The following is a 16,009-nucleotide window of genomic DNA, read 5'->3' on the forward strand; positions in this document are numbered from 1 at the left end:
TTCTCACTAGAAAGGTTTTAAGCACCCAAGTATCTTCTAATTTATTACCAGTCCTCCTCCTAAAGTAAATGTGTTAAAATTGTATAATCTTAGTTTTAGTATAAAGCAGTTTTAACATTTGAAAATTTAAATAAGCATGGTAATAAAAAAAACTTAAACCAATGATTCAGTTCATTGACCCCTTTTGTCATTTTAAAATGTTTTTTTTAATAAATTTAAAATTAATATTGATTATTTTAAGTTTAAATAATTTTTTGTTTTATTGTAGCTTACTTCTAGGGATTGATTAGACATTTAGAACTTTTCTTGTTGCTTACTTCATTTTATAAACTTTTTCACAGATCATTTGTTTTCTGCATACATAATGTCTCAATCTCTTCTGGCTATTAATATTTTAGCATCCTCATAGTGAATTTATACTTCAAAAGATCTTTTACATGCACCTTATGCCAAATAATACACCAGATTTAATAATAAGACTATCAATGCTTAGAAAGGTTTAAGAAAATAAGGGTAATTTTTTCTTAAACTTTTCTGAGTAAGTATTGTACTTTTATTTCTGATTTAACCTGTAAAGACAGTATGATAGATAGTCCAAAAAGTTTAAGAAACAAAGTAGATGGTGTAATAAGAGGATGCTAAAATCATAGTCATAGGAAAAGGAGGAGTCATCTGGAAAAAGAATAGATATATGAGAAACTTTACAAAATGAAGCTACTTAACTCCAGGAAGTGGCTCTGAATGAAAGATTGTGAAAATTATAATAATTTTAGTTAAGATGATAGCTATTTTTCTTGAAATAAACTTAAATTAATATGTTAGAGTGATAGTTAGTCTTGATGAATTGAACTGTTCAAATCTATTATCTTTCATTTAAACTTAAAGCTGTAAATATTACAACCTTATTCTATTAAGAATAAGATCTAATTAATACATACCTATTCTCGAAGGAGTGATAATGAATCAGAAAGTAGTTAGTTGTAAAAAGAATGATTTCCAGAAGAGGTTGACCACCAATAAAGTAGAGATTAGTGGTTATTTCGAATTTGATACAAAGAAATTTGATTTTCTTATGCATGTTATTTTGATAATTAATTTTAAAGTTCTTAAATATCAATGCAAATAGAATAATTTGTACTTCTTTGCTAGATAGATCAAAAGTTGTAAAAGATCTAAGTGTTTGATGATTAAATAAATAAATAAAAACATGTTTGTAGTTCTAATTTAGGAAGATGATGTATATCTCATGTTGTTTTATAGTGTGCCGATACTATACTTTTTAAATTAAAAGCTTCCATGAAAATAACAATCTTTTCAAGACTTTACATAACTAGACTTTACATAAATATTTTAATATTATAATTGTATAATATGAATGACCAAAAAGCATTATTTTATACTTACAAGTGAGCTTAACTTTCTGAAATATTTCTCTTTTTTCTATTTTTTGTAGCATTATGATACCCATTTACGTGGACAGTGTACTTCAATAACTTCGTTTCTTCGACTCGAAGTCCATGGACAGAACTATTGCTAGTTGCAAATGGTTATTGGATGTGAAGACCTCCCACCTTAACTTCTTTGCAGAAGTTCATTGCAGCCTTTAATTAAGATTAAGCATAATAAGAACAGATACTGCTATTTATCTTATTCAAAAGGCAGCAATACCTTTTGGTGGTGATGGTTAAAGATGCATTGTTCAATATTAAGTTACTATAAAAACTGACTGAAGTTTTAACTTTGAAAATTTTATAAAAATTACTGATTTATAGTATCTTATCATTTTATACAAATATATGTTTAATATGTAAATATAAGTATATAATTATGCAAATATGTAATTAGTAACTTTTTATTGAAAATTGCAGCCCATATGTGAATGATATAGACTCCCTTGTATGGTATAAAACTACACAAATTCTTTTAATCTCAAAATTTAGTTTTTTTAAGGGTCAACATCAGTGGCATGGAAGGCCAATCTACAGTTTCCAGCTGGACCAGAAAGATTCCAGGATAATGAAACAATTGCATCCCCTGTTCATCTCTAAATGGATTGTTAATTTGGAGATGAACAATGGACAAACCTGTTTATTGCTTATTTATATTTTCAACTATATTCTATTGTATCTTTCAGGAGTATAAAAAAGTAAACACGAAGAAGAAAAAAGTGAAATATTTTATTTGTTTTTTGTCTTTTCTTTCCTTTCTTGATTCTGGCAAAATGAAAAGTGCATTATTTTCGAGAAAAGTTCAGAATGGTTATTTTTATTAAAACATAATCAACACACTAAGGAATACATTTAATTGTAAAAATATGGACTAATTTGAAAAGGAAATTTTTCACTTAAAGATACTTCAATCTGTCTTAAAATATTATAAAATAATAGATCAAAATTAGCAAACAAGTGAAATAAATAACATGCTATTAGGCCAAATTTTTGTTACAAATAAATCTTTAAATGCTTAATTAAAAAGAAGTAGAAATTATCCAATGTTCAGACTTACTTCTCCTTTTTTACTTGAAACACCCAATAGCATCGAATTGTTTAATTCCTGTTCATAAATGCTAGATTTTTCATTTTGATCATTATTGAAATTATATCAGAGGAGGACTTTAAAAATGTGCATTAAAAATTTTCAAATTTTAGTACCTAAACATAATGGGTAGATAGGAATGGGTGAACAATTTGACTGATATCTAATAGTCAGTTTGCCAGTCTGATTTGTTGTAATTGCTGCTGGCAGTCTTTATCATAAATTTTTGCTTCAGAATCATTTTAATTACAAAATTGGATACTTATGTGCAAATTCAAAGGATTTCATACAAATGAATTTTGCTGACTGATACTTTAGTTCTAGTGTTCTTGATTAAAAGCTTCCATGGATAAAAAAAAAACAAAAAATGGACAATTTTTCAGTTATGGCTCCAGTAAGTAGAGCAGTATAATTAGTACACACATGAATCCCTAGACTTTTTCACTTTAAAATATAAAATGAAATTTTCAAACAATATTGATGCCTGGCATCAAATCTGGATTTCTTTGTGGGAAAATTATTTCATTTACAACACAAAAATCTGATTCTTGTGTCATTTGGTTTAAAACTCTGTGGAGGTGCTGTTTTGGTAAGAATTTCACACCTCCAAGACTTCATAATGGTTGAAAACAGACTCCATTGGAACATTTTGAAACAAACTTTATTGCAGTAAGTACTTGTGTCCCAAGACTTCTTCGTGTTGGTAAATGCCTTATTGTTTATTTTATAAGTTATTAAGATAGTTAATGTCAATCCTTTACATTGTCACTGTCTAACATCTCATCTATCTGAGATAAAATAGACAAGAAACGTATTGATAATGATTATTAACTATAATTCTGAAATGGCTTTCAGAAATCGTTTGTGTTAACTTGCGATGAACCATTTCTTTCACTGCAAATGACTTGAATAAATGGAAGTTGCTAACAAAAAGTTTGAAGAATTTTTATAATTTAAAATATGTGCACTCCACCTGAAATTAGTAGTGGCTTGACCCCTACATCATACATGGTACTTTTCCTTTAAAAATGGAGTCGTGCTGGTCATCTATAAGTAAAGTAATAAATTCCATAAATAGTGATGACTGTCATATAGTGAATTATTGCACATTGTTTTATCTGGTGTGTATATATTGCATTATAACGTTTTGCATTATGTGTACACTCATTAAGGAAGGTAATCTTATATTTAATTTTAGCGTATGATGATATTTTTATAATTATAGATATATAAAAAATTCTGAACTTTACTAAAAATCATGCATATTCTTAGAACCAAAAAGGAAAGAAAAGAACATACAAATAATTGCATATAAAAACAAAACCTCTCTACTTAAATGATGTACCAGATTTTTATAGGGTTCTAATATGGTTAATTAATGTTCAGATAGTAATTTGGAGTAGAGAGCGAGGATGCCAATTTAGCGAAAAATCTGCAAAATTTACTTTACTTGTAGGCTAGTCTAGCGGGTTAGAAGATAGAAATGTTAGTTTTTTAGTTTTCATTAAAGAATTTTCGTAATTCATATTTCTATTTAGGGCACAGTTCGTAAAATTTATGAACTCGCATTAACAAAAATTATTTGCAAACCCCTCAATTTTACTATAACGTTTCGATGGATGTAACTGGACCCACAATTCCTGCTTACCGCGCTAATGTAACAGCGCGGTAAGCAGCAATTGTGGGTTCAAGTCGCGTTTTGGGATTCGTTATTCTATCAATATATTTAATCGAGATGGGTTAATGATAATCAGGGCCGTGGAGTTTTGGTGTTTTAGCCGGAGTCGTCAAAAATCCGCCGACTCCGACTCCTTTTTACTTACCAACTTGTTATGTATATAAAACGGAAAAGTATGGGAATCGTGTCAAATTTGATCCTCCAAGTTTTTTTTGCAAATCTACACGTTTGGAGACCTCCTGAACCCTCAAAAAAGTCAGTAAAGGGGAAAAATTCGCGCGCCTGCGTGTTGGCATCGAATTTAATTTCTTTATTTTCTGTTCTGAGATATTAAACAACATCTCAGAACAAGTAAAGTTTAAGAAACGAAATGTGGCACTGTAGCTTGCGTATAAAGGGGCATTAATACTATTAAATTTTGGTTCTTAATGAGGACATAAAAGTGGCCATGTGTCATATCTGTTAATGAATATTTTACTCGTTATTAGCGTTCAAAATTAAAAAAATAAAATAAAATAAAACTCGTCTCTACTCTCAAAGTAAGCTTTTTAGCCATTTTATAATAGTACAGTAAAACCCGTTAAGATGTTAGAATGTATAAGGGGACACGATTTAGTTCAACCACTTTAACGCTTAATAACTAACTCTTGTGTTAAACCATCTGACTCCGATTCTGACCACTGATCACAGAAATTATTAGGCTTCAAACAGAATGAACAAAATCATGCCCCCCTTACCAATAGCGTAGCGAAGGGGGCGGCACTTTTTAGGGGACGGCAAAATTTCACAATAAATAATATCATCTTGTAAGAATTTGAACCATTTTATTTCATATTTTCGTCCACCTACGATTCGGACCGATTGAAATAAGCACAGAATAGTGTTACCATCCGACTCGCCGTCGGGGGATATCGTGCGCAACCTGTCGACCTTTTTTTTCATTTTTTTGCTTGTACGATTCATTCGTAATCACATACACCTCCAAAATCCAATAGAGCTAGGTCACTTGCGTTACTCCTATCCAGTTCTCCCTAGTCGCTAACTGTAACTGATTTAGAATCGGCATGAACTGCGCGTGTCAGGAACTTCTGTTCGAACAAACCTCACCTTTTTAAACTCGCTGACCTCCGGGTCAGCGATTTTAAAATGGTGGCAACACTAGCACGAAATTTTTCATTACTTATTCTGTGACGAAACTGAATTTTAGTCTTTTAAATTGAGATACCTAAATAAGGGGACGGCGAAATTTTCCTTTGCCCCGGGCAGCTGACACCCACGATACGCCACTGCCCCCCACACAGTCTAACATCCACACATATAGGGTACGTTCGTAAAGTCAAACGAGTTAAACGCGTTAGTAACGAATCGTTCGAATAGTAGTAGTCTCGCTCAGTGCGCATGCTCTGCGGTGATGACGTTTCGAACGAAACTCTAACGAAATTCACGAAGGAAAGAGAGAGAGTACTTCGTTAAGAAAATGGCGCCCGACGATATCGATGTTTCTAAATCTACTCGAGTGTTTAAACTGTGAATTAAAAGATGAAATGATTGGAGTAACTGTCCACCCGAAGCAATCTAAGAAAAATATTTCGGATAAGGCTGTACTAGCAAAATTTGTATCTTCGATTTTAGAAATAGCCATTTAGTTCTAAACGAATCGTTCGAAAAGTCTATCGAAATAAGAATAACGATGACGTCATTCTCGTTTAACTCGTTCGACTTTACGAACATACCCATAGAAAAAGCCTCGAATCTTTTGCATATCTCGAAATTTTACGGTGTCCTGAGTCCAAAAATATAAAAATTTGGGAGGGGTCATTTTTTGACCGAGCGCTACACTTTTCATCTGTTATATATAACAGCCGGAAAAGTAAAAATTATCGAATACATATTTATATTATATATTACATATTTGTATATTAGAGACGTCTTTTAGCTTTGAAATAAAAAGTTTCTACGCTCTATCTTTATTAGAACTCTATTTATTGAATCTTTTATTCTGAGGTCACGTGATGATATCAGAATTTCCGGGTCTCTTTCGGTAATAAATCGCCCCTGGTCGGAGTCGGAGTTGAAGTCGGTAGATTTTTACGCGACTCCACAGCCCTGATAATATTAATCATCGCAGAGCCCAAACGGTTAGGAGTTGAAATTTGGTACACAGTAAGGGTACTTCATGAAAGTGTACCAAGAAGGGATTTTTCGAAATTCCATTGCGGGTGGAGGAAGGGAACCCTGGATAACTTTGCTTCTATTGTACTTCTTTAGATGCGGTGTTTAGCTTTTTACGGGAAATCGAACATATTTTTAGACCCATCTAAAAAATTCTCTAATTAGTCTGGGAAGAGGGTGAACCTAATTCTCGCACCCGGTGAAAACGGGTAAAATCGGTTATAATTTAATAATAATCATGCCCAAGCAACTCCGGTCTCGTTTAGTTCTAGAATATTTGTTTGGAATGGTTAAATTTAAACATAAGACAGCAGCTCAACCGCCTATCTCTAATTCAAATTACTTAGTATCTTACTAATTAACCATAATATAGCTCAATGATAATTCAACTGTATTGTTTGAAAACAAATGGAAAACTAGTGTTATTTGTGTCACTTCACCGAGTCATACACTTAATTTTACAGAATATAATGACATCTAAGTTATTTGAAGGGTTAATTACACACTATTTTAGAATTAAATAGATAGATTTCTATTTAATTCTAAAATAGAGTGTAATTAACCCTTCAAATTATAATCAGAATAAATGTACCATTAAGTTAAATAAAATTTAAACTTTAATTATTAAGACGTTTTTGTACTAAAGCCGGGTCCACGTTATTAAACATTTGTACAGTACGTTGAATATGAATTTCGCCTCAAATCGGAATTTATTTCCTTGATAAAAATTTTCAGGACAATTTTTTTAATTTTACTAAATAAGAAAAATCTGAAAAAAAAATGACAATAGAAAAAAATGACTTATCACTTGTCCTTTTACACTCACACGAGGAAAATAACAGTTACAATTTATTTCTATATAAATTTGACCATCCGGAGTATTTTGAAAAACTCCACGTTTTGAGACTTAAAGAACCCAAAAACAAAAAAAATTGCATGTGTGTGTTTGCTGTCTACCTTGTTTTTTGAGTCAGCGTGCCATATAGTAAGCATACTTTAATGATGTTCGTGTGTGCCAAACTTTTAGACTTCGAATAAAGATACTTAAAGAAATTAAGAAAGGATGGACAATGGGAATTTGTAAGTCTATATACAGTATATAAGTAAAATTATAGTCCTGCCAATCCTTAAACTTTTACAGACGTTATCTGTTCAGATACATTTGGCGCGAGACGCTATTTTATCCGTAGATGTACAAAATCAAGGAGGGAGGTAGTATATAAATATATGGATTTTTTTTTACAGTAATTAAATTACTTTGCCTGCGTTTTTACACACGCGAAAAGAGGAGAAAACAAGCGAAAGAGTACTTTTGGGATTAGAATTCTCACTCGCGAAGCACTTTATGCAGAAGAAGGAAACTGAAATGAACCAGTTTCATTAGAGAAAGTTCAACAGTTTGAAGTTTTTCAAATTTTTTCTTACGAGTTGGAGATGTAGTAGTTCGGCAACTTCGTGCAATGACTTTAATAAAATGATGACGATGGACAACGCCGAAAATCTGTCGAACGTGTCATTTTCTTTACGAAAATGATCCGAGAAGCTGCAAAAAAAATGGGAGCAGTAGAACCAATAAAAGGAAGGAAATATTAATAGATAGTTTCGTTCTTATTTTTCTTTAACACTATTTCGTTGTAAAATTCTTTCCTCTTCTGCATGAATGCTGGAATGAAAATAAGGAGAATAGATCTCTTCCATTTCTCATGTCTGCATAAATGCAGCCTTACTAGACAACGCGCCAGTTGTTTCGATGATATAATTAAAATTATGAATTTTAATATTGTCTTTAGAGAAAATTTTATTTCCGCACATTCTGAAAAAGAATATAAACTTCATTTTTGTAACAATGTTTTTTCCTCGTATTTTCATGAGTACTCAACCTTCAATACATAATAAATGGCAATAAACTTAGCGATTATAGAAAAGGCAGAAGAAAATACATTTTCCTGTAAAACATTTTTAATAATCTTATTGCATTACGCGCTTCCCTGGTTGACGGCACTTCATTTTCTGTGATGTTTTATCATCTTCATTTTTTTCGTCTGAACATTTAATTTGTATCTGTATAAAATAACGAGTAACTATGCAGACTAACCGATCGTTACGTCGTTTAAAGATGTGACGAACCTCACCCCACCGAAGTCAGGTGGTGAGAGTACCCCCCACAGTCGTTCTAGGAAGTGGACTCTGACCCTAGAAACTGAACGCCTAGTACATGTACTGTATTTTCTTTTTTTGTTAAATTAATTATAAATGGAAATTTCTTAAACTGAACCTCAATATATATAAATGAGAATGTTTATTCGTTATACATGCTTAGTCCGTTCGACCAATTGCTACGAAACTCGGCAATTACATTCAAATTCTAACTTGGATAATGTACAGTACAGTACATCGCACACGAAATTATCGATTGGATTTCTATATATCAATTAATTTCTGTCGACATTCGACTGCTGGCTTTACATGTTGTGCTAGTATTGGAAAAAATTTAACAAAATAATTAAATATAATTACAAAAAAATGTAATTTAAATAATCTATATATATATACAGTGGAACCTCGGTATAAGACCTTAATCCGTTCCTAATGTTTGGACTTATACCGAATAGGACGTATACCAAACCAACCTTTCCCATAAGAAGTAATGTAAAAATAATTAATCCGTTCTCGTGAAAAAAATGGTTGGCTTTAAACACTTCGCTTTCCTGGCTAGCTCCTGCTTGATTTTTCATGAGATCAGCATGTATCTTTTTAGCTTTCTCGCAAATAATTGCTTTCGATACGATGTCGCCAGCACACTTTTTCAGTTATCCAAAGCAAAAGCAATTTCTCAACATGTCTAATGTCTTCGATCTCTGTTTAGAAATTGATTTAACTCCTTTCGCAACGTTAGCAGATTTAATAATGTCTATTTTTCACGATTGTCGATATCGTCGTTCTCGGAATACGGCATGCAACAGTTAAATCTCGAACACGCATTCCACCTTCATTCCTCAACAATCTCATTTTTCAGTTCCATTGTGATTCTAGTCATTTTTTTAGTTTTCTGTTGCTTTTCACTTGTCTTTTTGCAATTCATGATTAATAAAAATAATAAAATTTTACTTACAAATTAAAATCAGGAGAAATTTAACAAAGTTATAAACTGTGGCACCGCGAACGTCTAGTCTGGTCTAGTATACCTACAGTGACCATATTTTTTGGGGGAAAATAAAGGACATATCGAAGAAAATCAAAAAATATCTCATAAGTTTATAACATTTATTACGAAAATAGTAGCATACATTAAAATTTTAAACAATATAAATTATTACACATACACGCATTGTAAAAATTTAATTAACATTAATTTTGATACTTTTCAGTAGAATTAATTTTTTTTATAGCGCCGTTTCACCGTTTAAAGTTACAAAATTCCATACAGTTCATTTGAAAGTTGTATTTGATGGAAATACATGCTTCTAATTTGCTTACTTTTAAATCAGTTTTTTTCATTCGTCCACCTATTATTCACCAATGAAAATATTCGTTCAACGGGAGCATTAGATCCAGGGAGACAAAGAAAATTCTACGATTTTACAATGTTTTTGAAAACAATTTCTTTTGCTGTAAAATGTTCAAAAATCTCAATCCACCTTTGATGGCTGGTTATTCTGTCACCATCCTTCGATCTTTTCGTTTGTGACATATTTTTTTACACATGAAACTTCAAATAATTCACCATCGAGTATATTTACGGACCAATGATTCGAAATAAAGATATAGCTTTCCTCTACCTTCGCCCACAAAGGGATTTCGCATAATGTGACCCATTCAAACACCTCTATTTCAATAAAAAACATGTCCCAATTATTTAGATAATCTATGCACGTTTGATAAAATGTGTACACAGCATCATTGAATTTTTTGGCTTGTATATTTTCTGATTTTTCTAATGCTAAGACCACTTTTCTAATAACAATAGGAAGAAACCCCTCATTTTTTCTTTCAACTAACTTCAGCTTTAATTAACAAGTGTATCATCCACCAACTAGAGAGTTAAAAAACTATCACAAAAATCCCCATAAGAGTGTCCACCCCCTGGTACTGTCAGTGGGCCGTTTGGTTGGCGACACACTGCACTACTGCGCTCTATGTAGCAATGCAACACTGGTCGTGATGGCGTATACAAAACTAACTTGTTCAATATATTATTAAAAAAAATTTCTTTAAACTTTGCATCAACTTTACAAAATAAAGGACAAAATGCTTATTTTAGAAAATAAATAAAGTTAAAGGACAGAGCAGTGAAATAAAGGACTGTCCTCTTAAATAAAGGACGTATGGTCACTGTAAGTATACCGATAGTGCTACTTGTTCATAGATGACACGTATAATCGAATTAAGTCGTATACCGAGCAAAATTTATTTCGTCCAAACAGGACGTTTTCTAAAGCAATTGTATACCGAAGTACCACTATATGTATAATTACTGAATCACTACGATAATGATACAGCGCGTTTATTTGGCGCTATATTACTGAGACAGGTAGCACAGCACTTGCCTGCATGCAGTGTAGCAGAGTTTTGCCCCCGTACATCATACTTTTCCTGTTATCAGTACAGTCATACCGGTTATGTAACTAACTCCGTTCAGGGAAAAATTTTTAATTGCGATACAAATCGAGAAGTTCATGTATAGTTAATCTAGTCCTCTTTTACGTTTTCCATGTCTGATTTTGACTTTTATCTATCTAACTTTCTAGAGATTAAGGAAGGAGAGAGCAGACGGACGACGGTGGGAATTTAGAGATTACAATGTTTTCAAATTGCAGCCCGATAACCACCCTCTGGTAACCGAGTGGATAAAACTCTGTTACCGGAGGGTGTGGGTTAACGGATCTGCCACATAGTTTTTTTCGCGTTAGTAACACTTAAATTGGAGCCAGCTTTATAAAACTCTCCGGATGTATTCTCCTTGACAAATCGCTCGTGTCGCGTTGCCGTAACGAAATAAACCAAACCAATTCTAATAATTTCTATAAACGTGATATTTATGGGGACATGCTTAACTACCAGGGAATCTGGACATCCCGTTCTTCCCCTGATTTAATCTTCTCTTAGTAACTCATGAACCTATTGCCCCAAACTCCTTTCACTGATATGCTTAAGTTGATCTAACGTTCAGCAAAATTAATGTACAGTACAATACGTGCAACAATTTTAAGGCACAAAGTAAAGCTCAAAGTCTCTGTGCCGGTATTTATTTTTCTTATTTATTGTGATTGCTTCCTCAAATTTCCTGTAGTTATATATTGTGTATTGCGCATTTTATTCACATGTTGAGTATTACTGTCAAATCTGCTTTCAGTATGCTTATTCCACAACTTTCAAAAGTTTTCTTTTCTTTTAGCAACTTCGATTACATGCGAGGCCATTACAACCCGGATCACTTTTCAAATATTAATTAATAGTAGACCAGTGTTAATTAGTAGTCGTTGATCGTCTTCTCTCCTGGGAGGAGGACAACATCTACTTTTCGTCGAATTAACTTCAATCTCTACAACAGTCATTTCCTATCGGACCCACCGGTGTGGTGGCATTCGAATAGGAAAATTACACAATACCAGGCTACCGACGAACACAAAATATGGTTTAAGTGGTTTTCGAGGGTGCCGAGTTTAAATATTTGGTCCATTTTTCGTGAAATTTGATAATCCTTTACGTAAGATAACGTTTGTAGTTATATAAATCAAATACTATAATATAATAGAAAGGTGGAAGTACAAAATAATGTAATGACCTTAATGTTTGTACTTATTTTTTGCTCGGGCAACGCCGGGCTTACCTGCAAGTTTTAATCTAATCAAGTTTAAACATAAAAATAAAATTATCCATTGATTTTCGTGTAAGCCATCCCTCAGATAAATCTGAATGTCTTGGGTGGGAACCTTCAGTTAAAAAGTGATTTAACAAATGAAAGTCTGCTCCTATTTACAAAGTCTCATTTTTTAACATTGCGATTAGTTTATGAGCAAATAAATGTGCTAATCCACTCCACTACAAGTTACTTTTTAGGGAAAAATTGTATATAAAATAAACTAGACAGTGATTTTTGTATAGATTATATTGCTGATAAAGCTTACGAATTTCATTTAAAACTATTAATTTTTTGCTTAAAGTACATATCCTACACATAAACATGTTTAAATATTAACAAAAATAAATAGTGTATTTTTCGACAGTAATAATCATCCATCTAGCGCCATTAGCAAAACAGTTTTCCCGTGCTTATTATGACTTCGACCAGACCCAGTGTTGGGAGCTGGATAATGCCGATTATCATCTGACATCCAAACGGGGAAGTGAGTAAAAAACACTTTCCTGGAGGTGGCACCAAATGGCAATGGCTTTGGCTATTTGATGCCTCATCCTTTCATAATTGTCATAAAGCACAGTATTTCTGTGCACTTATGTAGACTAAACTTCATCTTACACACTACATTCCAGTACTTAATAATGCTTGTTTGAAGTGTGTCTTCTAGATGTAATATAATTGAGTTAGAATATAATTTACACTTAAAGCTCAACAGCAACGGTAACCTTGGCCTTATTAAATCAGATATACTTACAAACAATAATTTCGATGTTCTAGACTTAAGTATCACTAAGGGGTATTATAATTTATTTATTGTACTTTTTTAATTCACAACGCTTTTTAAAACAAACAAAGCATTGTATAGAAAATATATTTACATTTTCATACAAGATGTTTACACAATATAATCTTCATACCTTATCAGTACAGATCACCAATATTTTATAATTAGATGAAGTTTCAAAGTCTTACATGTTAGATTGAATAATTCTTTAAAAGTAATCGAGAATATGAGTTTAAATGTTCATTTATAAAAACGAAAATACTGTATATGATTACTCCAAAGGTTCAAATCGTATACTTTTTATGTAAGAATCTAATAATTTCAAAATTTTACAGAAATAATTACTTATTTTTCTGACTGACAGACTTCCAGATAAACTACATGAAACTTTTGTGAGACTGAGTTACAAGTTGGTAAAATTCATCCAATAATAATTATTTTTTAAACTAATATTTTGCTTTATAAAGTAGTAATAGTTCAATTTACCTTTTAAAAATATTCAACATTAATATTTTCTTTTCCAAATGCAGGTTTGTATCATAAGACTCCGTGCAGTAAAAGATGATGAGAATCAACCCTTTAAAGATTACGAAAAAAGTAAGTTTTATTTTAATTTATTTAATTTAAAATATATGCTCTCTTCCTCAAATCAGTAGTGTCTTGTCCCTGTACATCATACTTTTCTCTTAGCAGTAGAGTCTTGCGGGTTATCTATCTAACTGCCTTCAGGGGAAATATTTGAATTGAAATAACGTGACTTTCGGTTCGAATTGGAAGTTTATGTATAATTTATCGGGGCTTCTTGCCCCTAAGCATTCCATATCTGCTCTCGAGATTAGAGAACGACAAACAGACAGTGTACAACATTGGAGGAATTTATAGGTTATAGTTTTTTTCAAATTGCAGCTTAATTACTTAGGTCAAAGGTGGCGAACTGTTTTTAATTGGGCCCACCAGTGGCCGAGTGAGTAAAATCGCTGAACACTAGTAATTAGTTATGGGTTGTCTCCTCACCAACAGACTGGTATTTGGAGTTTTTTATATCAACACCTTAATATGTCCAAATTCTTATTGAAAATCCTTCCAGAAGGCATTCACCCTTAGCAGCTCTCTATCAGTTTTATTGTCTTAGCCCGTCAATATAATCTAATTAATTAATTTTTGAAAGGAAAGCCACGTCTTAATTTAGAGGGCTCTTATATGGTTTCATATATTTCAGTATATGTGCATTAAAAATATACATAAATTGTAATAGATGATTTTACTGAAAAAACAAACGATATTTTTATAATCCTTAATTTAACTTATAAATTTATGATTTGATATTTTATCAGGTCATAATTGAAAACATAAATGGCTACATGTTCCCTACCCATGGTTTAGATATGTAATTCTTAATCTTCTTGAGTTAATAGTTCACTTACGAATAAACATGGCGTTAAAAATCTACATTCTTTTATATTTAAAAAAAATCTAGCGACGAGTTGCTTAACTTTTCCGGCTTTTATTAGCTTTTACTTAAAAAATAACTTGTATACTATTAATAACAATACAGTGTGGCGTCATCTGTTGAGATTTTATTATTAAAAAATTTATATAATTTTAAGGAAAATTACAAAATATTGTATTTAAGAAAATGTTCGATTTATAAAAATTATTATATAATAATTTTAATTTTTACAGGATGTTATGATTCTGATTATTTTTCATCCAATGTTGATAATGCTTATAAGAGGAGAGAAAGCTTGAATAAATACAGACTTACCTCTACTAGAAAAAAACTTTCCGCAGTATCTCATACAGAGAAATATATTTGTAAAAAGTATATAAATGAAAGAAAGTATCAGTGTACAATGTGTCTTAGATATTTTACAAACAATATTGTTTTGAAGCGTCATCTTTTCATGCACATTAGGAGGATACCATTTTCCTGTCGTATCTGCAAACAACCATTTTTCTCAGAAGATACATGGAAGAAGCACGAAACGAAACATGGCATTCGACATAAAGAAGTAACGAAACCTCTTAATTCATCTACGATACAGTCAGAAAATCTCCAGGAAAGTTGCTCAAAGAAGCGCAAGAAGAAGAGGACGAGGAGGAAGAAACCTCTCAGGATTCACACGTGTAACCTTTGTGGTAAGAGTTATAGAAGGACAAAGCTTTTTATATTACATTGTAAATATCATTTTTACAAGAAGCCTTTTAAGTGTGAAATTTGCAAAAAAGATTTCGTAACTAAACGTGGGTATAAGAAACATCAACTCATACATTCTGACAAAACACCATACTCTTGCGCCATTTGTGAAAATAAATATAAATATAAAGATGCTCTAAGGATGCATTTAACATCTCACACCGCAGAAAAACTTCATCGTTGCAATATTTGTGAGAAAAGTTTTAAACACCACTGTAGTTTATACAGACATCAAAAATGTCACATTGAAATATTCCCGTTCGAGTGCAATATTTGCAGAAAGAAATTTAAACTTGAAAAAGGTTTAGAATTTCATCAGAAAGAAAAATGTAAAGAATTTCATCATTTTTGTAATATCTGCAAGAAAGGATTTGAATTTCAATGTCGTCTAAATGTACACAATGCTATTCACCATAATAATAATAAAAGGCCTTTCCGTTGCTCCATTTGTGACGATAGATTTAAAATTGAACGTGATCTGAAAAATCATATGAAGAGCAAACACTTTGAATAGAAGGAAAATTATATTCCCCATTTTCCTCATTCAAAATTAAATTTAGGTATTTCACATGTTTGGGAGAAGAACTTCAAAGAAAGAAATGTGATATTTTTCATGTCTCTGAAAGTGGTAGATGGTTACAGAGAAAATTTTGCATAAAATGTTTACATTTAAAATAATATTTCGTTGTAACTTATCTGATTTTATGAAAGAACAAACGATGTATAATACTCATAATTATATATACATACATATATTTAATTTCAACCAATTTCGCAATAAGA

General features: G+C 31.7%; 1 protein-coding gene across 1 annotated transcript in view; it reads left to right on the forward strand.

The window, feature by feature from the left end:
* The window catches only part of LOC111615592 (zinc finger protein 23-like), a 28,851-nt gene extending 13,111 nt beyond the window's left edge, over positions 1-15,740 (forward strand). Inside the window, exons 3-4 of the mRNA XM_023356997.1 lie at positions 13,560-13,626; positions 14,713-15,740. Of these exons, the coding sequence (XP_023212765.1) occupies positions 13,560-13,626; positions 14,713-15,740 (1,095 nt within the window). The remainder of the gene's footprint in view (positions 1-13,559; positions 13,627-14,712) is intronic.
* Positions 15,741-16,009: the final 269 nt, after the last annotated feature.

The sequence above is a fragment of the Centruroides sculpturatus genome, unplaced genomic scaffold (assembly GCF_000671375.1).
Source record: "Centruroides sculpturatus isolate CEXI.00-Female unplaced genomic scaffold, Cexi_2.0 scaffold19, whole genome shotgun sequence".
Taxonomy (NCBI): Eukaryota; Metazoa; Arthropoda; class Arachnida; order Scorpiones; family Buthidae; genus Centruroides; species Centruroides sculpturatus.